The sequence below is a fragment of the Grampus griseus genome, assembly GCF_964374135.1.
Source record: "Grampus griseus genome assembly, chromosome: 1".
NCBI classification, from domain to species: Eukaryota; Metazoa; Chordata; class Mammalia; order Artiodactyla; family Delphinidae; genus Grampus; species Grampus griseus.
In genome coordinates, this window is record NC_139017.1 from 175,875,245 (window position 1) to 175,898,753 (window position 23,509).

General features: G+C 51.6%; 1 protein-coding gene across 2 annotated transcripts in view; it reads left to right on the forward strand.

Annotated features, from left to right (window-relative positions):
• CTNNBIP1 (catenin beta interacting protein 1) overlaps positions 1 to 23,329 on the forward strand; it is a 51,896-nt gene extending 28,567 nt beyond the window's left edge. For both annotated transcript variants that reach the window (XM_082680723.1, XM_082680724.1), the window contains exons 3-5: positions 5,815 to 5,933; positions 6,494 to 6,584; positions 22,073 to 23,329. In XM_082680723.1, the coding sequence (XP_082536849.1) occupies positions 5,838 to 5,933; positions 6,494 to 6,584; positions 22,073 to 22,131 (246 nt within the window). In that variant the 5' untranslated portion in view covers positions 5,815 to 5,837 and the 3' untranslated portion in view covers positions 22,132 to 23,329. The remainder of the gene's footprint in view (positions 1 to 5,814; positions 5,934 to 6,493; positions 6,585 to 22,072) is intronic.
• Positions 23,330 to 23,509: the final 180 nt, after the last annotated feature.

A 23,509-nucleotide genomic window follows, 5' to 3' on the forward strand; every position in this document is an offset into this window, starting at 1 on the left:
AAATATATATGCACCCAACATAGGAGCACCTCAATACATAAGGCAAGTGCTAACAGCTATAAAAGAGAAAATCAACAGTAACACAATAATAGTGGGGGACTTTGACACCTCACTTACACCAATAGACAGATCATCCAAAATGAAAATAAATAAGGAAACAGAAGCTTTAAATGACACAATAGACCAGATAGATTTAATTGATATTTATAGGACATTCCGTCCAAAAACAGCAGATTACACTTTCTTCTCAAGTGCGCACGGAACATTCTCCAGGATAGGTCACATCTTGGGTCACAAATCAAGCCTCAGTAAATTTAAGAAAATTGAAATCATATCAAGCATCTTTTCTGACCACAATGCTATGAGATTAGACATGAATTACAGGGGGAAAAATGTAAAAATCACAAACACATGGAGGCTAAACAATACATTACTAAATAACCAAGAGATCACTGAAGAAATCAAAGAGGAAATTAAAAAATACCTAGAGACAAATGGCAATGAAAACATGACGATCCAAAACCGATGGAATGCAGCAAAAGCAGTTCTAAAAGGGAAGTTTATAGCTATACAAGCCTACCTCAAGAAACAAGAAAACTCTCAAATACACAATCTAACCTTACACCTAAAGGAACTAGAGAAAGAAGAACAAACAAAACCCAAAGTTAGCAGAAGGAAAGAAATCATAAAGATCAGAGCAGAAATAAATGAAATAGAAACAAAGAAAACAATAGCAAAGATCAATAAAACTAAAAGCTGGTTCTTTGAGAAGATAAACAAAATTGACAAACCATTAGCCAGACTCATCAAGAGAAAGAGGGGGCTTCCCTGGTAGCGCAGTGGTTAAGAATCCGCTTGCCAGTGCAGGGGATGCAGGTCCGTGCCCTCGTCTGGGAAGATCCCACATGCCGCGGAGCAACTAAGCCCGTGCACCACAACTACTGAGTCTGTGCTCTAGAGCCCACGAGCCACAAATACTGAGCCTGCGTGCCACAACTACTGAAGCCCAGGCACCTAGAGCCCGTGCTCCGCAATGAGAGAAGCCACTGCAATGAGAAGCCCACACACCACAACAAAGAGTAGCCCCCACTCGCCACAACTAGAGAAAGCCTGCGTGCGGCAACGAAGACCCAACATAGCCAAAAATAAATAAATAAAATAAATTTATAAAAAAGAAAAAGAGGGAGAGGACTCAAATCAATAAAATTAGAAATGAAAAAGGAGAAGTTACAACAGACACCGCAGAAATACAAAGCATCCTAAGAGACTACTACAGGCAACTCTATGCCAATAAATTGGACAACCTGGAAGAAATGGAAAAATTCTTAGAAAGGTATAACCGTTCAAGACTGAACCAGGAAGAAACAGAAATATGAACAGACCAATCACAAGTAATGAAATTGAAACTGTGATTAAAAATCTTCCAACAAACTGTGATTAAAAATCTTCCAACAAACAAAGCCATGACCAGATGGCTTCACAGGTGAATTCTGTAAAACATTTAGAGAAGAGCTAACACCCATCCTTCTCAAACTCTTCCAAAAAATTGCAGAGGATGGAACACTCCCAAACTCATTCTATGAGGCCACCATTACCCTGTTACCAAAACCAGACAAAGATACTACAAAAAAAGAAAATTACAGACCAGTATCACTGATGAATATAGATGCAAAAATCCTCAACAAAATACTAGCAAACAGAATCCAACAACACATTGAAAGGATCATACACCATGATCAAGTGGGATTTATCCCAGGGATGCAAGGATTCTTCAATATATGCAAATCAATCAATGTGATACACCATATTAACAAATTGAAAAAGCAAAAACCATATGATCATTTCAATAGATGCAGAAAAAGCTTTTGACAAAATTCAACACCCGTTTATGATAAAAACTCTCCAGAAAGTAGGCATAGAGGGAACCTACCTCAACAGAATAAAGGCCATATATGACAAACCCAGAGCAAACATCGTTCTCAATGGTGAAAAACTGAAAGCATTTCCTCTAAGATCAGGAACAAGACAATGATGCCACTCTCACCACTCTTATTCAACATAGTTTTGGAAGTCCTAGCCGTGGCAATCAGAGAAGAAAAAGAAATAAAAGGAATACAAATTGGAAAAGAAGAAGTAAAACTGTCACTGTTTGCAGCTGACATGATACTATACATAGAGAATCCTTAAAATGCCACCAGAAAACTACTAGAGCTAATCAATGAATTTGGTAAAGTTGCAGGATACAAAATTAATGCACAGAAATCTCTTGCATTCCTATGCACTAATGATGAAAAATCTGAAAGAGAAATTAAGGAAACACTTCCATTTACCATTGCAACAAAAAGAATAAAATACCTAGGAATAAACCTACCTAGGGAGACAAAAGACCTGTATGCAGAAAACTATAAGACACTGATGAAATAAATTAAAGATGATACCAACAGATGGAGAGATATACCATGTTCTTGGATTGGAAGAATCAATATTGTGAAAATGACTACACTACCCAAAGCAATCTACAGATTCAGTGCAATCCCTATCAAACTACCAATGGCATTTTTTACAGAACTAGAACAAAAAATCTTCAAATTTGAATGGAGACACAAAAGACCCCGAATAGCCAAAGCAGTCTTGAGGGAAAAAAATGGAGCTGGAGGAATCAGACTCCCTGACTTCAGACTATACTACAAAGCTACAGTAATCAAGACAATATGGTACTGGCACAAAAACAGAAATATAGATCAATGGAACAAGATAGAAAGCCCAGAGATAAACCCATGCACCTATGGTCAACTAATCTATGACAAAGGAGGCAAGGATATATATATACAATGGAGAAAAGACAGTCACTTCAATAAGTGGTGCTGGGAAAACTGGACAGGTACATGTAAAAGAATGAAATTAGAACACTCCCTAACCCATACACAAAAATAAACTCAAAATGGGTTCGCGACCTAAATGTAAGACCAGACACTATAAAACTCTTAGAGGAAAACATAAGCAGAACACTCTTTGACATAAATCACAGCAAGATCTTTTTTGATCCACCTCCTAGAGTAATGGAAATAAAAACAAAGATAAACACATGGGACCTAACGAAACTTCAAAGCTTTTGCACAGCAAAGGAAACCATAAACAAGATGAAAAAACAACCCTCAGAATGGGAGAAAATATTTGCAAACGAATCAACGGACAAAGGATTAATCTCCAAAATATATAAACAGCTAATGCAGCTCAATATTAAAGAAACAACCCAATCCAAAAATGGGCAGAAGACCTAAATAGACATTTCTCCAAAGAAGACATACAGATGGGCAAGAGGCACATGACAGGATGCTCAACATCACTAATTATTAGAGAAATGCAAATCAAAACTACAGTGAGGTATCACCTCACACTAGTCAGAATGGGCATCATCAGAAAATCTACAAACAACAAATGCTGGAGAGGGTGTGGAGAAAAGGGTACCCTCTTTCACTGTTGGTGGGAATGTAAATTGATACAGCCACTATGGAGAACAGTATGGAGTTTCCTTAAAAAAGTAAAATAGAATTACCATATGATCCAGCAATCCCACTACTGGGCATATACCCAGAGAAAACCATAATTCAAAAAGACACATGCACCCCAATGTTCACTGCAGCACTATTTACAATAGCCAGGTCATGGAAGCAACCTAAATGCCCATCCACAGACGAATGGATAAAGAAGTTGTGGTGGGTTTCCATGGTGGCGCAGTGGTTGAGAGTCTGCCTGCCGATGCAGGGGACATGGGTTCGTGCCCCGGTCCGGGAAGATACCACATGCCGTGGAGCAGCTAGGACCGTGAGCCATGGCCGCTGAGCCTGCACGTCCGGAGCCTGTGCTCCGCAACAGGAGAGGCCACAACAGTGAGAGGCCTGCATACTGCAAAAAAAAAAAAAAAAAAAGAAGTTGTGGTACATATATACAATGGAATATTACTCAGCCATAAAAAGGAACGGAATTGAGTCATTTGTTGAGACGTGGATGGATCTAGAGACTGTCATACAGAGTGAAGTAAGTCAGAAAGAGAAAAACAAATATCGTATACTAACGCATGTATGTGGAACCTAGAAAAATGGTACAGATGAACCGGTTTACAGGGCAGAAGTTGAGACACAGATGTAGAGAACAAACTTTTCCCCCCAAGGGGGGAAAGCCACAGCGGGGTGGGGATGGTGGTGTGCTGAATTGGGTGGTTGGGATGGACAGGTATATACTGATGTGTATCAAATTGATGACTAATAAGAACCTGCTGTATAAAAAAATAAATAAAATAAAATAAAAAAATTAAAAAAGAGCACACAACTTATAAAAAAAATAAATAAATAAAAATTAAAAAAATAAAAAATCATTCCGGCTACTTGCGCTGGGTGGTGGAGTGGAAGGAAGTGAGAAGGGGTGGACAGGAGGAGGAGTGATCCCCCAGAACCGAGCCTCCCCACTCAGCTGTGCTGGGAACTGAGGGCTGTCCGCTGCGCTCGTGCACCTGGCCCCAGGGGATGGCTGGCTGCCTCTCACCAGAGGTCATTCTGCAGGCAGCTCACCCCTCCTTCCTGGTTACCAGTGTTAATTAGACCCTTTTCTGAACCAGGAGGAGGTGACAGGATAGCAGACAGTAGAAGAGGGAGCCTGGGCTTTGGTGGTGGAAAGGAAGGCCCTGTAAGTAGACGGCACTGCATTGAGTGCACAGCTGCATTGCTACGCAATACACATTTTGCCCTATTGTGCAGGCTTTTAGGGCCGGAGCCCCTGTTAGCTTCTGGGGACTGAGCGGTTGACAGGAGCCTCCAGGGAGGCTGCTGCCCAGGGCTCTGGTGCCTTTCTGAGTCTGCCCTTCACCTGGGAGAGCCTGCTGGTCCAAGGCTTGCTGGCCCCTGAGGGATGGATGGTGTGAGGAGTGTCCTTGGCCCGCAAGCCCGGCTCCCTTGGTCCTCCGAGCGCAGCTCCTTGGCACCAGGGCTGCCAGGGCTCCACCCCCGCCAGCTGCTGCGTTATTTCTGACTCATCCAGGAGTTACAAGTGTGTAACCCAAACCCCTCCATGCCCGGCTTCCTCCCCCCCAGCTCCTCCTGGAGGGAGGAAACCCTGGGACTTCTCTCCTGGGACCTTTCTGCAGGTCGGGTCCCTGCTGCACCTGGACGCAGCTGCCGCGTGCAGGAGCCACCCTGTGACAGGTGGGTGGGCTTGTGAGGGTGGCGGCAGCGAGCCCGGGCAGGTGTGTGTGCCCGCAGCCCCGGGCTCGCCGTCCCCATCGAGGGACTCCTTGGAGCCCAGCCCAGGAGGCAGCCTCTTGAACTCGTCAGGGACTTTTGCAGAGGGAGCTGTCTTGGTGTTTGGGGGCTGGGTACTGATCCCATGGCTTCTCCAGCTACAGGCCCCAGCCGGCTGCCTCTGATCATGTCACTTTGCTCCTCATGGAAGTTGCTGGCTTTGAAAGACGGGGACACTTTGGGTTTCATGCAGCACATCTCCTGGGCTCTTAGCAGGAGCCTTGCTGAGCCTTGCTGGCTGGAAGGTAGAGCTGGCAAGAAGTCTGGGTCAGCTCAGCCACCTGGGCCTGACAGCTCCACACACAGAGGGGGCTGGCCACCAGTGCCTGCTCCGGGGAGATCCCTGCTCAGTCTGGCTGTCGGGCCAGCAGGCGTGAGGGAGGAACGGGCAGCTCGCCACCTGCTCTGGGCTCTCAGAAACGAGCCCCTGATGCAACATGGGCGGCCTGACAACTTGTGCCGGTATGCGGTATGTCTCGTCCTGACACCGCCCCACCCCATGCTTCTCCTCGCTCTGCAGGAGTCCCCAGAGCTGGCCAGGGCATGAACCGCGAGGGGGCCCCCGGGAAGAGTCCGGAGGAGATGTACATTCAGCAGAAGGTCCGAGTGCTGCTCATGCTGAGGAAGATGGGCTCCAACGTGAGTGCCTTCGGGGCGTCGAGCAGCAGGTCTCCCAGGGAGGGTGCCTGATGCCGGTGGGCAGAGGGGCTGTGACCACCTTCTGCAGCAGCTGTGGTCTGGGGATGGGGATGCCAGGCCTCTGGCTTGGCTGTGGCTAATTCAGGCTCCCGGGCACAGGCACCAGCATGTCCAGTTCGGCATGGCACTCCCTGTGCCATGTTTGGGCCAAGTGGGTGAGGGTCCTAAAGGCCCTGACCTTCCTTTCCTCCCCTCTACCGGGAGTCTTCTCTTCCGGTGGTGACCGGCGGGCAGGACAGCCACCGAGAGGGCAGCAGATGTGCAGTGGCCCTTCTCAACAGGAGAGGGAGGGGCTCCCCAAGCAGGGCCTGCCCTATGCTGGAATCCCCGTCCCCGATCTGATCCCGGTGCCAAGGCCTGTGGGCCCCATGGACCAAGTTTTAGGGGTGGGAGCAGAGGGGAGAGGGTGCTCACCCTGGAACTAGAAGGTCAGTTCGCAACAACAGAGGCCCAGGGAGCGGGTGCGGGCCACCCTTCACCCAGCCCTCTCGCCCCTGCAGCTGACGGCCAGCGAGGAGGAGTTCCTGCGCACCTACGCGGGGGTGGTCAGCAGCCAGCTCAGCCAGCTGCCCCAGCACTCCATCGACCAGGGTGAGTCCCTTGACCAGGGAGAGTCGAGGGCCCGCGTGGCCAGCGACAGCAAGTTGTGGTTCCTTTAGAAAGCGTAGCTCCAGCCCTTCCAGATGGGTGGTCCACGAGAGAGAGATTTCGGGGCGGCAGCTCCCTCACCCACAGAGCTGAGCCCCAGCTGGCGGCAGCGTCTAGACGTGGAGCCTGCAGAGCCTCCAGAGCCTCCAGGCCGGTCCCTTCTCCTTCCCCAGCTGGGAGCCAAGGACCCAATCAGGTAATGGGGGGGATCCCTTTCTAGACCTGGGGGAGGAAGAGGAAGAAATGGAGGTGTCTGGGGGCCCCATAGCTGCAGAGGCTCTGGTGGTTGCATTTCTTCAGCCTTTGCCTGCCCCTGCCCCCCGCCCCCGAGTACCCTGTTCAGGGACAAGGAAACCACCCTTGTGTGCAGGGGCCTGCTCTAGGTGCGGGCTGCACAGTGGCTGCTGTGTTCCTGGCTGTGCCCAGGAAGGTGGCCCCAGTGGTCCTGGAGGTCTCTGTGTGCCCAAGGGAGCTATTTCTCTTTTGAGTACCCTCAGCCAGTTGTAATAATGGTAGTGGGTAACACTGAGTGTTTATTGTGTAGCAGGCTTGAGCTGCCAGCTGTATTACTTCTACTTAGCAGGCAAGGAAACGGGGGTTCTGAAGCAATAAGCCACTGCAGCCAGTTCCTGGGGGGCCCAGGATGCAAACCTGCAGCCCGATTGCAGAGCTGGGTTTGTCTCTGTCTGTCCTGGAGCCGCAGGAAGCTGCTGGGCACTTAATGGGCTCTCCCTTTCTGGAAGCCTTATCCTGACCCTGTAGCCCAGGACCCTGACCACCAATTTCCAATTGCTTGGAATTCTTGGCTGTTGAATCGTGCAGCCGGTGACCTGTCTGGTGTGAGCGGGCTCCCAGGAGCAGAGTGCTGATGGGCGTGTTTGCTGATCCCTGAGGCCGGGGAGGTGAGCAGACCTGGCACACGGGACTGCTTTTCCTGAGGCTGCCCTTGTTCTCCTGGATGTCACACGCCGGGCTCTGCCCTGGCGCAGGACCCGGTTCCCGAGCTCTGACGCTGGGTGTGACCCAGCCTGTGCGCCCAAGTCAGCAGAAATGTAGAGGGTGTTCCCGTGGCCCCAGCAGCTCCCGGGGACAGCCTCTCGCCCGGGCCACCCTCGTGCCGCACCCTGTCTGCGCCAGCTGTGCTGTCAGCCACCGCTGGGGAGGAGATAAGGGGTGTGGAGTCTGCCCCCCCACCCCGTCCTGGGATATTTCTTCTGGGAGAGGTCTTTTCTCCTCCAGGGCTGATCTGGGTTTTAGCGTGGGTCCCTCTCCCCTGCTCCCCAACCGCATTCACTTAAAACCCTCAGGCTTCTGAGTCCCTGGGGCATCACCTTTTCTCCCAGCCTGGTCTTGGGTCACTGGGTTAACCTGAATTTGAGCTGCAGGGGTAAGAATGCCTCTAAGTAGAAAGCTGTTAATGGGAAAAAAATCAAAAGAAGCTATAGAACTGTCAGTATAGAAAACACCACCACATACACTCCCTACCCCCTGCCCATATTCACACACGCACGAATGTATGTGTATAGAGCAAAAGAAGCTGAAAGAATATTTACCAGGTTGTTTAGAGAAAATTTTGATGGAGGGTGGAACCACATAAGGGACTTTGACTTTCCAAGTCACACAGTTTTTTGTAAAACTAATTTTTTTTAACATTGCGCATACATTTCTTTTACAATAAGGGAAGTTTTTTTTTAGATTCTGAATGGCTTTTTTGGTTTCCTATTTTTCTTTTTCTTTTTTTTTTAATTGAAGTATAGTTGATTTACAATGTTGTGTTAATTTCTACTCTACAGCAAAGTGATTTAGTTTTACATATATACATACATTCTTTTTTAAAATATTCTTTTCCATTATGGTTTCTCATAGGATATTGAATATAGTTCTCTGTGCTGTACTGTAGGACCTTGTTGTTTAAAGGGGAAGTTTTAAAAAGTGTTTTTAAGAGAACTCTTTTTGTCTTGCTCAGCTAAACCAACAACTGAAAATAAAAATGAGCTCTGCTGAGTTATTTAAGGCAGTCACGGTGACCTCACCTGGCCTGAAACTGCTGAGCAGTCAGGAGTGAGCCGTGGGCCTGTGGGTGTGATTTCGTGGCCCTGGAATCCGGGCCCTCCTGGGTGTGGGGCGTCCACAGACAGACAGGCTGGCCTTGGGTACTTCTCTCCGGGAAGCAGCCTCCTGGGAGTGAACCTGGAGCTGGGTGAGAATCTCTGGGGAGATGGTTCTCTGCTGCTGGGCTGCCCTTCAGTCTGCCCCTCGCCGCACAGTCACCTCCAGCGACAAGCCTCACAGGCTTACTGTATTTTCTTTGTGCCAACAAAACAGCAGGCAGTCCAGTCTCTCCCACTATGGAGGTTCAAGCCTGAGAGCAGGACCCTGCATTTCTGCCCACACCATGGGGCCAAATGGGGCTTTGATAACATTCTAGCCTGCCCACCTTCCCCGTTGGCAGAGCCGACCTCAGCTGATGCCACAGGGCATGTTGCTGTCAGAGTCTCAGGTGCCACCCGGGTGGCAAGAGCCCTGGATCATTGCTTCCAGTGCTCAGGACCCCAGCATGAAAGGCCCAGAAAGGCCTAGGAGCATTCGGGGTGATGGGCGGGACCGTCCCGTAGAAGCCTGGTGTGAGCACCTCCTGCCACTAGGCGGCACTGTCTCTCAGCAAATGCCTGTGCGCTGCTCCGCCGGCTCCCGCAACTCTGACCTGTGCTGTTCCAGCTGCCCTCAGTAGGGGGCCTGAGGCCGCCCCATCAATGGGTCAGCGCTTGGCCATCCGTCCCGGGGTCCTGCCCACCACCTTGGACCCGCACACGCTTCCCCTCTGGGGCTGGAGGGGTCTGGTACCGGGAGCACTGCTTGCCCTCCCCAGACCCAGGTAGGAGAGCAGCAAGCTGGGCATCCCTCAGCCCACGCCTCCCGGCCGCCCCCCATCCCATTCTTCCCTCGGTGAACACGTGTTCAGTATCTGCTGGGTCCAGGTAGGTGCTGGAGACCCTGGTGCACGGGCCTGCACCATAGCGCCTCACCAAATGGTTCCAGGAGAGGGCCCCAGAGGCCCCCCAGTACTGCACTGGACAGTGGGTAGACCTGCCTGGGCTGTGCTGTTCCAAGACCACCCTCGAAAGCCGCCTTCTGGAGGCCCTCCTTTCCCTCCCTTGTCTTCCATGAGACCCCCCCTCCCCCCTCCCCCATTTTCTGCTTCTCTCTGCTCACTGCCTCCCACCCCCCGCCCCCCCAGTGCCTCCTTTCCCCTCACCATGGTCATGCTGGTGTTCTCCATATTTTGTCCTCTCCTCTCAGTGTCACACGCTGTCCCTGGGAGGTCACATCACTCCCGTGACTCCCAACAGAGCTCTGGTCGATGCCTTCCAAATACACCCTCTCAGCCCAGACCCCCTGCTGACCCCCAGATTGATGCGCGCTCTCTACTGGCCATCTGGCCGCACACGCCCCACATTCAGCACGTTCAGGGTCGTAACCTCTCCCCGCCCCAGGATCTGTGCTCCCACCTGTATTCTCTGTCGTGAGGATGTGCCACCCCATGAACCCAGTGTCCTGGGGACCAGCCACTGACTCCTGTCTTCCCCAGGTACCTAGGAGGTTACCAGGTCCTCTTGATTCTCCCGCCTTAATGCTCCTCACATCTGCTTTGTCTTCTCCATCTTGGTTTGAACCCGCATTTTGGTCTGAGCCCATGTTAATTCTTGTCTCGATCACCACAAACAGCCCCTAACTGGCACCTTGACTTCTCGTCTTGCCCTCTCCGTGCACTTTCTACCCTGTACCCAGAGTGAGTATCGAAGGCTACATCAGCGGGTCTCTTCCCGACTTAAAATCTTTCAGTGGCTCTCTACTGCCTTGAGGATAAAATCCAAACCCCTTAGCGTGATGAGCAGGACCCCTGCCCACCCGACACCAGGACCTCATGCTCCACAAACAGCCACAGTGAATGGCTTTCAGCTCCCATCTCAGGCCTCGTGCGTTCACGCCTTTCCGTCCCTGCATTTGCCTCTCGGCTGCCAGGAGCCCAGCCCTGAGCCCACCCCCTCCCCTGCCTCCCACAGGCAGGGGCCAGGCCCTCCTGTGATCCCCACCGCACACGTGTACCTCAGCCCTGCTACTCCCCATACTGTCTCCTGGTCCATCTCTTGACCAACTCTGAGCCCCTTGTGGCTTCCCTCTTTGTATTTGTGGGGCTGGGCCCCCCAGAGCGCCAGCATGTTCTTGGGCGAATGAATGGACCCGGCTCTGGGTCTGGGAGCCCATAGTCCCCCGAAAAGGCAGGAACATGGAGCACTTGTCTCCTGGTCCCCAGGGTGGCCAAGCAGACCCGACATCCTCGCTGGACTGACTTTGAACCAAAGGCAATCATTGCTTCTCTGGGAAGGTCGCCTTGCTGAGAAGCCCCAGCTTGAGGCTCGGGGGCGGAGAGCAGTAGCTTCCAAAGCAGGCTCAACAGAATGCTGAGTTCGTGCCTTTCTTATTGTCAGTGCTGTTCTCTCCATAACATATGTCGATCGTTTTTCCTGGCTATGAAAGAATGCATAGTCATTGTGGAAAGTCATTGGGAAAGACAAACAGCAGAAAAGCTTAGAGGATTGACTCCTACCGTGTAGCTAGAATCACTATTCCCTTGCATTAATTTCCCAGCAGACTTTTTTAAAAAATATGCATGTATTTTCATTTTCAGAGTTGAGACCATACAGTGTAAACGTTGTAATATCCATTTTAACATTCATGTTTTCACTTATGATAATTTTACCATGTCCTCAAACGATTTTCAAGAAAACATTTTAGCAGTCACGTGATATGCAGCCATGTGGCTGTGCTATCATTTTTTGACCGATCCTTTACCTTTTTTTGTTTGTGGCTGCGCCGGGTCTTAGTTGCGGCACGTGGGATCTTTAGTTGCGGCGCATGAACTCTTAGTTGCGGCGTGCATGTGGGATCTAGTTCCCCGACCAGGGATCGAACCCAGGCCCCCTGCATTGGGAGTGAGGAGTCTTACCCACGGGACCACCAGGGAAGTCCCCTGATCCTTTACTACTCAACATTTGTTTTTCATTTTTGCTATTGATTATAATTAATTTAATTTATCGAGCTCCTCCTATGTGCCAGGTTCCATGTCAGGTAGCATTAAAGTTATCCCAGAGAATCCTCATGACAGCCCTGTGAGGCAGCCACTGTCACAGGCCCACTTTCACGATGAGAAAACAGGCCCTGAGGGGTTGAGTAAGGTGCTCAAGGTCATAGAACGGGCCATGTGGGTCCAGGGTGTGGTAAACAAAGACCGTCTAGGAGTGGCTTACAGGCCATGTGCATTTTTAAGCAGAACAGTGTTTTACCAGAGGAGCAGGTGTGCTGTAGGGAGTTAGCATGGTATTTCAGGAGGGCATGAGAAAATTGGAAGGATTTCCTGCTGCCTTCTTTTTCTGGGCCTTTCACCTCCAGGTGCCTTTGAACGTGCTGGTTCTGTTTGAGCTCCAGGTCTCTCTCTGCCCCAGCACCACATCGGGGACGGATGCGGCGAGTGCCAGTTCCAGGCCCCTGGTACACTTGGCAAAGGCCTCCTCATGGCCAGTCGCCTGCAGAACTACCATCCTTGAGTCATGCTTCGTATAGACCTTTGTCCAGCCGTCCTGGGGCTGGAGGGACCCTGTCTTGATGTGGCCCATTTTGTTAAGGAAGCCCTCGTCCTTTCTCTTCCCCTCTTTCTGGCCCTGGAGCCCAGGGCCCAGGCCCTGGCACGCTGGCTCCCCAGGCCTGTTCCAGCCTCTGTCTGATCACACTCTTTCTCGAAGAGACTTTCCAGGGAAGGTCCCCAGCCTGAGCCAGCTGGGCGGTCCCAGGGCTCTTCTGGCTTTCCCCTGCGGAAGCCAAGGCTGCAGGCTCAGGGTCCGCTGCCAGCAAGCCTAAAATTGGTCATTTGGTCTCAGGGTTACACTGAGAACCTTGTTAAAATAGCTGTGGTCATGGGCAACCCAGCAGGGAGCCAGCGGCCCAAGGAGAGGGCCCACCCAGTGCACGGCTCTTCCAGGGACCAAGCAAGCTCACCCCTATGCTCATCACCCCACTTGACCCTCTCAGCGGCCCTCGAGTGGGGTGCTGGCACAATCTCTGTTTTACAGCCAGCATTCTTCCTGGAATCCCTTCCCACACCATCTGGCCTCTGCTCTTTCCCTTCCTCTGCCGCCCTCTCTGCCCTTCCAGGGTCGGCCCGCTTCCCTCCTCTGGCTCCTGGACTGCCTGCGGATCTTTCCTTCCCTGTAGCGGTTATCACATCAGGTCAGGAGCCCCGAGGGGCCAGGGTCCGTGCTGTGCTTGCAGTCTCACATTTCCCCGTGGTCCAGCTCTGGCACAGAGTGGGGTCTGTCAGATCCCTGTGTAGACCGAGGCTACCCCTCTGTGCGGACCAGCTGCCGGGGTCCCGGGACCCCCATCTGCTCACGTGCGGCTCTGAGGCTTCTCTCCCAGAGGCTCCAGGTGACAACCAACTCTGGACTGAAATTACTGTCAGGCCCCGGGAGAATTCCAGTCAGTGGGATGGGAAGCTAATCTTTTTAAACTTTAATCAACACTTTCATGAGAATTACCTGTAACCTAATAATAATAAAATTGAACCCAAAAATCTCATATACATTGAATCCGACTGAAAAATCAACCAGAAGGACTTGGTACATGATAACTTGTGTCACGGAAAAAGAATAAAAAATACCCCATGTTGAGGGGGATGAATTGGGAGATTGGGATATACACTACTGACACCATATATATCACTATATATACACTATTGATACCGTGTATTAAATAGGTAACTAATGAGAACCTGCTGTATAGCACAGGGAACTCTACTCAATACTCTTCGGTGACCTAAATGGGAAGGAAGTCCAAAAAAGAGGGGAGATATATATACGATGGTTGATTCACTTTGCTGCACAGCAGAAACTGACACAGCATTGTAAAGCAACTATACTCCAATAAAAATTAATTGAAATAAATAACCCCAAGAAAGGGAAAGAGCTGAAGAGCAGAGCTGGTCGCTCAGTTCGGCCTCTGGTTCCGGCCGGTGAAGGGCTGCCTTGACCTTCCTTCACCAACGTGATGGGTGCTATTGTGTAGAGCTGAGAGCAGGGGCCTCCAAGCCCCTGTGCACCTCTGCTCCCACTCCTGACACCCAGAAGAGGCAGACCTCTGTCCCGGGGAAGAGCATCAAGGCCAGTTGGGCCAGCGATGGCACTGTCCTGTTCACAGTAGCCCATTGATCTGGGTGCCAGGTGACCGCCCCCGGCCTCGAGTTGCCAGCGCAGCAGGGCAGATGGAAACACGGGCAAACACGTAAAGAATTTTGGGTGCAGATCACAGGATGACTGACCCTGAGGGAAGGGAACCCCCCTAGAAAGCCCCAGAGGTAGGATGTGTGTGCTGGGCTCAGTGGGGTATGGGGGGGTGAGGTGGGTTTGGGGCACGTGGGACTAGAGCAGAGCAGGTGTACTAGAACCCTGAGGGGTAACCCCACAAGATGCTGTTTGTGATGCTTTATGCTGCGGACATTATCCAGGTCAGTCAGATGGGCAGGATACGTGTGTTTTGCAGGTGAGGAAACGCAGGTGGATGTGCAGGGACTTGCCCAGTATCGCACGGGTAGGCAGGGGTCAGACCCAGGTCCAGGTACCGTGATCCACCAAGGGAGCCCAAGCCTGGGGAGGCGCTCGTTGGTCTGTCAGGAGGCCCAGGACCCCTGCCAGGAGCCGCCTCCCACCTGGGCCCAGGTACCACCAAGCCTGGAGCCTGCCTTGGCTGCTGAGACCTTGGCGACCAGTGTCGTGCTGTCTCTGGGTAAAAGCCATCGTCTGGGAGCTTTGGGTGGCAGAGCTGAGCTGTGTAGCAGCCCTGGGCTCCTAGGCTACGGCTGCTAAAAGCAGCACGTGCCGCCAGGCAGGTTTGGGGCTGTCTGGAGGGAGACCTAGTCCAGGATGGTGCCCGAGTTTCACCCCCGTGGAGACGTTTGCCCTTGTAGGAGTGTCTGGGACCTGTTTTCCTGGGAGCCTCGCTGCCTGGCTCATCTCCCCAGAGCCAGTAGCTGAGCCGTGCAGTTTTTGGGTAGGTGGGTAGCCGAGTAGCAGATGCTGGTGGGTATGCACAGCAAGAAAGTGAGCTCAGGGGGCAAAGAGGAAGCACCAAAGCCGAAAACCACGTGGTCAGACAAGGGGCAGACGTCGGGAATGGGAATCATTCCCTGGACGCTTTGATGCGTGTGGCCGTGTTTCCTCTCCAGCCAGTCAGCCGTGTGCGTGGAGGATACGGAGTTTTCCAGGCCCCAGTCATTTGCCCTCATTGGGAGGGTGTTAGGCCCATTAGGAGGTCAGGAGGCTGAGATGCCCGAGCCCAGCATGGAGTAGTTGTGCTCAGCTCCGGCCAGGGATGGGCGTGAGGCTTTCAGAGAGGCTGGGGTGCTGCCGCCCTTGCAGGAGCCCATGACCCTGCATCGGGTGACGTGGGTGTCCCCACTTATGGCTGGTGCTGGTGCTGGGAGTCCCCGCCTTTTATCTGGTGACATCTGTACCGGGCTGTGTCCTGAACTGTGGGGCACCGGGGCTGGAAGGCTTTGGAAGCTGGCCCAGGCTTTTGTTACCTTGTGTTGGTTTCCCGGGGAGGGTCTACTCTCAGGGCTGTTGCCTCTCTCCAGCCACCTGTGAGCATCCACTCCTCCCGGCTGGACTCTGCAGGAGCTGGAAGAGCTCTCCGCAGCCTGTCCCCCCGCAGCCAGGCGCTTTGCTGAGCTGTAGGCTGGACCAGCACGGTTAGCACATCCCTGCTGCCCGAGGAGGCTTCATCCCTTCCTTCCGCTGCCTGGTCTCTCTCTCCACGGGGTCCCTCCTGGAGAGGGGGTGGTGGTGGTGTCTGGAGCAGTCCTCGTCCGCCCTGGAGCCAGGCCCAGCTCCATGTGAGCTCCAGGGTCTGTGCCTTTCCTGGAAAAGGGCAAAGGGCTCCACTAGGATGTCTCCGGCCAGGTCTGAGAAATAGCGGCCGGGTGTACCCTTACTCCGTCCATCACCTTAGGGCTGCAGCCATCTCCCTGTTCCTCTTTCCTGTTTTTTCTCATTCCTGGGCCTTTCTCCAAACCACACTGCTCCCTGCCCGCTGTGCCCCAGCACCCTGTAGTGAGCTGGCTTCCCGATGGCAGCATGCTGGTTCCCTTCGGTGAGCGGGACGTGGGCTGAGGGTGGTGCTGGTGTGTGGAGCCTGGGCTGGGCTTGTGATTCTGCTGGTGTGAATTCATCCTGAGCTTGCAAACAGACCAGTGACCCCATTGTCTGTCTCCCGCCCCCAGCTAGGGGCCAGCCTCCCTTTTCTAAGCTCCTGAATATTTGTCATTTTTCTCTCCCCAGTCACTTGACTGGACTCCATTAAAGGGGCAGAGCTGGCACGGGCCGTGGGGTGGGATGGCCCCCTCGGTGCCCTGCCCTGGTTCAGAGAGCTGTGCCCTCTCCAGCGCCTTGGCCCTGCTCCCCGTGGCAGGGGAGCCATGGGACTAGGGGGGCACCTGGCAGAACAGTAGGCGGGGGCAGGGGGTGGGCGTCTGGGCTCCTCCCAGGTTGGTCTTCTGGATTCCATGTTGAATTTTCTCCAAGATACCCCAGGGCTGCTCTGGTGTTGCTTTATAAATCCTGGGTCTTGGTTCCATTCTAATGGGAGCAGATGGATTACTGCAGTCTCTGCCAGGAGGCCTGAGCAGCCCCAGTGCTCAGGGTAACTGGAGCAGGACCGATACTTCCTTTTCCTAATAGAAAACGACAAAACATGTAGTGTAGCTTGGTCTTCGGAGTCTGCGTCGGGTCCTCCCTCTGCCTCTGATTCACTGAGTTGCTTCATCTCTCTGAGCGTCAGGCTCCTCACCTGTAACGATTCGTCCTGTATCACTGTGTTAGATGCTGTGGTCAGTGAGGGCCTGGGGAGGTGATTTTACACAGACTGGCATGAAGTGCGATAGCTGTGAGCAGAGCATTGAGGCAAAGGAAACCGCAGGTGCAAAGGTCCTGGGTTGCAAGTGCCTGTGCCTGAAGAACAGCCAGGAGCCCATGTGGCTGGAGCGGAGCGGGGCGTGGGAGGAGGCATATAAAAAGGGGTGAAAAGACAGCGAGAGGCCAGATCATGGTGAGTCTTGAAGCCACGGTGTGGAGTTTGGAGTTTCCCTTGAGTATGATGAGAAATCTTACAATAAACCACCTTTGGAGAGTTTTGAGCAAAGGAGTGGCAGGATCTGACTCATAGTTTTAAGAACTTCCTTCTGACTGCTATGTGGAGAATGGACCCTCGGGGTCCAGAGAGGGGAGATCCAGGAAAAGAGGGTACAGGAGGCTAGTGAGAGGGGTAGTGGTGGCCTGGACCAGAGTGGTAGTAGGGGAAATGGTAATGTATTCAGGATACATTTTAAAAGCACAGCCAGCGGGATTTGCTGATGTGTTATACGTGGAGTGTGTGTGCGAGACAGGGAATCGGGAATACCCCAGGGTTTTTGACCTGAGCAACCAGGGGATGGAGGTGCCATGGGCTGAGATGGGGCAGGCTGCAGGTGGGGCAGGCATGGGGCTGCACCATTTGACATTCCACCAGCAAAGTCTGAGGGTTCAAATTTCTCCACATCCTTGCTAATGCTTGTTATTGTCTGTCTTTTTGATTCCAGCTGTCCATTGGGTATGAAGTGGTGTCTCATTGTGGTTTTGATTTGCATTTCCATAATGACTGATGATGTTGAGCGTCTTTTCATGCCCTTGTTGACCATTCATATATCTTTTCTGGAGAAATGTCTATTCGAGTTCTTGGCCCATTTAAAAAATTGAGTTGTTTGACTTTTTATTATTATTGAATTGTGTTACTTATATATTCTAGATAGGAGTCCCTTACCAGATATATGATTTGCAGATATCTTCTCCCATTCTGTAGGTTGTCTTTTCAATTTTTTTGATAGTGTTTTTTGAAGCATAAAAGCTTTTTAACTTTGGGGGCTTCCCTGGTGGTCCAGTGGTTAAGACTCCACGCTTCCAATGAAGGGGGTGCGGGTTTGATTCCTGGTCGGGGAACTAAGATCCCACATGCAGCGTGGCCAAATTGTGGGGAGAAAAAAAAAAGAAAAAAAGCCTTTTAACTTTGATAAAGCCCAATTTATTTATTTTTTTCTTTCGTTGATGGTGCTTTGGGTGTCATATCTAAGAAACCATTTCCTAACCCAAGACTACGAAGATTTACTCCTGTGTTTTCTTCTAAGAGTTTCATAACTTCAGCTCTTATATTTAGGTCATTCCTCCATTTTGAGTTAATTTTTGTATATGGTGCAAGGTAAGGGTTCAACTTCATCTTTTACATGGGAGTCTATCTCGTTGTCCCAGTACCATTTGTTCAGTTCTTTCCCATTGAACCCTCGGCACCTTTGTCAAAACTTAATTGACCATAAATGGGAAGGTTGATTTCCAGCTTCTCAATTCTATTCCATTGATCTATGCCAATTTGCACCCAAACTTGTTTACAGTAGCTTTGTAGTAAGTTTTGAAATTCAAAAGTGTGGGTCCAACCTTGTTCTTTTTTCTCAAGATTGTTTTGGCTCTTCTGCATCCTTTGCGTTTCCATATGAATTTTAGGAGCAGGTTGTCAGTTTCTGCAAGAAAGGCAGCGGGGATTTGATAGAAATTGTGTTGAATTTCATCCGGCGATGTTTTAAGACATTGATGTTTTGTTCTTTTTAGAGTCCAAATTTCATACTTCATTTGTTAAATTTATTCCTAAGTATTTTATTATTTTTGCTGCTACTGTAAATGAAATTGTTTTCTTAATTTCATTTTCAGATTAGTCATTTCTAGTTTATAGAAATACAAATGATTTTTGTACATTGACCTTATATCCTGCAACTTAAACTTGTTTATTAGTTCTAATAGTCTTTTAGTGGCTTCCTTAGGATTTTCTATATGTAAGATCCATGTCATCTACAAATATAGTTTTATCAATACTTCTTTCCAATTTGGATGCCTTTTATTTCTTTTTCTTGCCAAATTGCCCTGGATAGAAACCTTCAACACAATATTGAAATGGTGAGAGTGGACATTGTTTTCTTGTTCCTAATCTTGAAGGGGGAGAGCTTTCAATCTTTCACCATTAAGTATGATAATAACTGTGGGTTTTTAGTAAATGCCCTTTATCAGATTGAGGAAGTTCACTTTTATTCCTAGTGTGTTGGGTGTTTTTATCATGAAGGGGTATTGAATTTTGCCAGATGTGTTTTCTATGTCTATTCAGATGATTATATGGTTTTTGTCCTTTTTTCTATTGATAGGATATATTACATTAATTGATTTTTGGATATTAAACCAACCTTGCATTCCTGGGATAAATGTCACTTGGTCAGAGTAAATAATCCTTTTTATATGTTGATGTATTCCATTTGCTAGTATTTTGTGAGTATTTTTGCATATCATAGGTATTATGAATATCTATATTCATAAGAGAGACTGGTCTGTAGTTCTCTTTCCTTGCGATGTCTTCATCTGGTTTTGGCTTTATCTTTTAATGGGTCAGAGAGTGTGGAACAGGAGAGACTGATCATCTTCTCCCCTCCTGTGCTCATGGCATCTGGTGGGAAAGGACAAACAGAAAGGACAAACTCTGAACCCAAGTGCAGACAGCGTCAGCAGAGGTACCAGTGGGGTGGACCAGCCTTGTCGGTAAAACAGGATAGTAAACCTAGCTGACGGCGCAGAGGCGGTGGGCTCGGCCTGCTGGCTTCCTTGTAACATCTTCCTGTTGTGAGTCCTGCGTTTCCAGGACAGTGAGAGCATCTGAGGAACCCCCACATCCTAGCCTTTAAGGGAGAAGGAGGGACCATGAGGGTTAACCTTGGAGACCCCTCCTGGCTCTCAGGCTCTAAGAGCTTGAATCTTAATAACTAACTAAGCAGCTCACCCTCCCTGTTAGGTAACTGGCCCAAGTTCCATGGAAAAGAGGAAAGGGAAGGGCAGCATCCTCGCCCAGAGGCCTGTGAGCTCAGGTCAGGCCCTTGTTGAATGATGAGTACCAGGCCAGCCAGTGATAAGGACAGGTCAGACAATGCTCTGGAAGAGCCTGCCCCCGCTCGGGCCCCAAAGGAAAGCAGATCCCTGGTGGTGAGGCCTGGAAAACAGCAAGTCCTTTAGGAACAGAACAGAGTACGGATGGGCAGCAGCTCTGTGGGCCCTTTCCGCACCCAGCTAGCAGCAGAGTGGGAGGCTCTATAAATGGGAGCTGCAGATTCCTAGCCTTCCCCACCCCAGCCAGGGATGGGGCCACCAGCTGGCGTTGCAGCACTGCCTCAGGTGTCTTGCTAAATAGTTGTTGGAGTCCCTGCATGACCTTGAGGAGGTGACTTCTTTCTCCACCTCTCAGGGTGTAGCCCAGCTACACACACTGGGCAGCCCCCGAGTCTGGGCTCCTCCAAGGAGCCAGTGGCCATTCCCTCTGCAGACTCACTCTTCCTTCCTGGGGCAGCTGGTGCTATTTTTGTGCCTGCAGCTCAGCACAGAGGCCCAAGGTCCCTTCGAGAAAGCCCACGAGACAGGCAAGGAAAGAAGTGAGTGGGCTGTCCCTGTTCATTGCATCTTTTGCTCACAAGTCCCCTTTCGTGGTCTCTCTTCAGCCCCCTCCTGCTCAGCGAGCTGGAGAGGCGGCACTCGGGAAAAGCCGGCATCTGTTAGGTAACCAGCTCAGCTGCCGTGCAGGGTATGATGTAACCTTGGATTCTGTGGTTGCTAGGAAAATTCTGCCGCAGTGGTATTGCGTGGTCCGAGGACTGAGGCGAGAACAGAATGTTCCCGGGACGACAGGGGAAGGACTGGTAGGGCTTCCCAAGCAAAGGAGCCCAATCCCAAGAAGTCGGATGATTTGAGCTCCTTTCTAGAAGCTCGTTCCCCTTTGCAGGAATAGAGGTTGTACTGGTAACAGCAGAACCCCATCAAGGCAGATGGGGCATGTGTGGCACGGTTACTCCCCTGTGTAGCACCTTGGCCCTCTGGTGCCCCAAACCGAAGGACACGCCTGTAATGTTACATCCTTGTGGACGGGCCCTCCTTCTACAGCACCCATGCCTGCGTGCCTCCTCCGTGTGGCAGGGCAGTTAGGAAGGAGGTCAGGACGAGGCTGCCAGTGGGAAGGGGTGACTCCCTGTGGCGTGGACGGAGGTGGCCGACACCACGCCCTGGGGTGGGGGCCGGCCGTGGTGGCGTCCTGCCCTCTCCCTGACTCCGTTTCACATGTCCGCCGCCCCACCGCGCCCCGCTGCCCGCGCGCCCCTCAGTGGCCTTTCCTGTTTCTGCTGCTCCGATCCCCCTCCCCGGGAAGAAGTCCTCCAGCGGAACAGAAGAGAAGTTTGTCTAAAAGGCCATGGGCAACTGACTGTTACTTCACGTTCAGGGTGCTACCAAGAACGATCCTTTAGAGAAAGGGGAGAGCGGGACTTCCCTGGGGGTCCAGTGGTTAAGACTCCGTGTTTCCACTGCAGGGGGCACGGGTTTGATCCCTGGTTGGGGAACTAAGATCCTATATGCTGTGCAGCCAAAAAAAAAGGGGGGGGCAGGGGGAAAGGGGAGAAAGTGGCAGGGCCCAGGCAGGGTCCGGGCCCAGGAGGTGGGGTGGGACCTGCAGGTCACCTCACCTGCCCTGCAGGGTCTGCCACTCAGTCCTTCCTGCCCAGCAGCTTCAGGTGGGGGAGGCAGGTCAGCATTTCAGGCTCTTTCCCTCCTTCCTGCCTTTTCTGGCTGCATGTCAGAGCCTGTCTTATGGAAAACAAGACAAAGGAAGTGATTTCATGAGTGCCTGGACCAGAATCCTCAAATCCACCATTAAAAATAACAACAAAAAGATTATGGCCATTATCTGTCTCCATGGGAGCCAGGCCGACCACGGGCTGGAAATGGGCCTGGCCGCGCTCCCCTGAGCAGGTGCTGGGTTTGGGCAAAGAGGACTGGCTGTTAGGAATTATGAGCAAGATCCTCCAAAGGGATCAAAACAAGAGTCTTAAGAAGGAAGAGAGAGGTTCCCAAGGGCCCCCGGCTTTGGTGACCTTGGAGCAAGGGTCACAAGCAGAGCCCTGCTCCAGGACAGCAGCCTGGGTTCTTGGCACGCTCACCTCTTCACCGTGTAGCCTTGAGCAAGCCTCTGAGCCTCGCCCCTGCGGCCTGCAGCCCACAGCCGTGCAGCAGGGTTGCTGGCCTACCCTGGCCAGGCTGTAGGGGAGGCCCAGGCCCAGCGGGGAGGTGGGCTCCCCCAGAAGCACTTTGTTCTCGGAAAGCACCCCGCTACAGTGGACTGACTGACACTGCATCGGGGGCCGCAGCCTCCTCGCCTTGTCCCAGGTTGCAGCCCAGGGCCAGAGGACCATCCAGCAGCAATTCTTTCGCCCTGGTCTGCAGGTGCAGAGGATGTGGTGATGGCGTTTTCCAGGTCGGAGACGGAGGACCGGAGGCAGTAGCTGCAAACCCCTTGGAATACCCTGGAGGCTGGCAAAGGCCAGGAGATCTGTGTGGACCTCACCGGCTGAGTGGCAGAGGGTCACCTTCCCTACCCCGACCCCCTCACCCCACCCCTTCCCGTCCCGCCCCACGGCCACTCAGAATCCTCCAGGGAGACACCAGTGGTGCAGTTACGATTGGCTTAAAGGGACGGACTCATGATTGGCTGCGGGAAGAAACCTTTTTATCTTTAAATCTCGACCAACGCAAACCTTTTTATTTCTGACTCTTATTTAAAAAAAAAAAAAAATGCGCCTCGGTGTATGGCTTCTCAGGAAGCTCTCCGAGCTCTGGTGCTTTATTTCGGTCACTTTTTAGGCATGTGAAGAGGTCCGATTGGCTGCTTAAACTGGAAAAGGATTTTGATTGGCTGGCTAATGGGAAACGGTTTTTTTTCTTTGATTGGCTGCAGGTGTTCTGCTGATGGCAACAGCTCCTCTCTTTTGAATGTTGAAAACAGGGTTTGGGACGTTGGTTGTTACATTTGACTTGAAAAAAGAAAGAAAGAAAGAAACCAAGTGCGCTTTGCAATATTTATTACACAAAGAGCTTGCTGCTGCTGCTTTGACGTGTTGTTTGTTTGTGTTTGCATTTGATTGGCTTTCGATATGTGTGTTTGGTTTCCCATTGGCTCACCCATGACTCCTGTTGCCATGGGCTGCCCACCGCCTGCTGCGTGCGGGCCCTCCCCAGCCCGGGGGTCCACCTAGAGAGTGCTTTTGCTTTAATGACCACGCCAGGCTCCATCAGCGAGGGGACCCCTAGGACGCCAAGCAGGGCCCACAGCTGGAAAACAGGGCCCCAAGGAGGTTTGTGTTGTCCTGAACGAGCAGCCCAGAGCTTAGAGGTGACCATTAGCCAGGATTTACACGCATCACTTCATGAGTTGGCAACCAGCCAGCATCCCTTGGTGAGAATGGAATCGCTCACACGCACCATCCGGGCCTCTCCAGCCTGCCCGCGCTGAGCCATTCCCTCCATATTCAACTTCCTGAGGCCTCATGCTGGGGGCTCCTCTTATAAGGGGCAGGAGCTGCTCCCAGCTCTGAGACCCCGAAACATAGCAGAGGTCTCTGCCCGAGAGCCCAGAACCCCCCCAAAGGCCCCAGCTTGGCTCACAAGGCCCAGGAGGCCTTTGGCGCGAAACGCACCCTCCCACCTCCCCCAGCCTCCTCCCGAGGTGTGTGCTGCCAGCGCAGTGGGTCCTGACCAGCCCTGGGAGCTCTCTCATCCGAGGCCGTGCCCTTCACTGCACTGCCTTCAGAAGGGTCTCTCTCCGCAGCAGCCTGGAAGGGACAGTGTCATTATTTATGAAGTGCCCACTGGGACCGCTGGCTG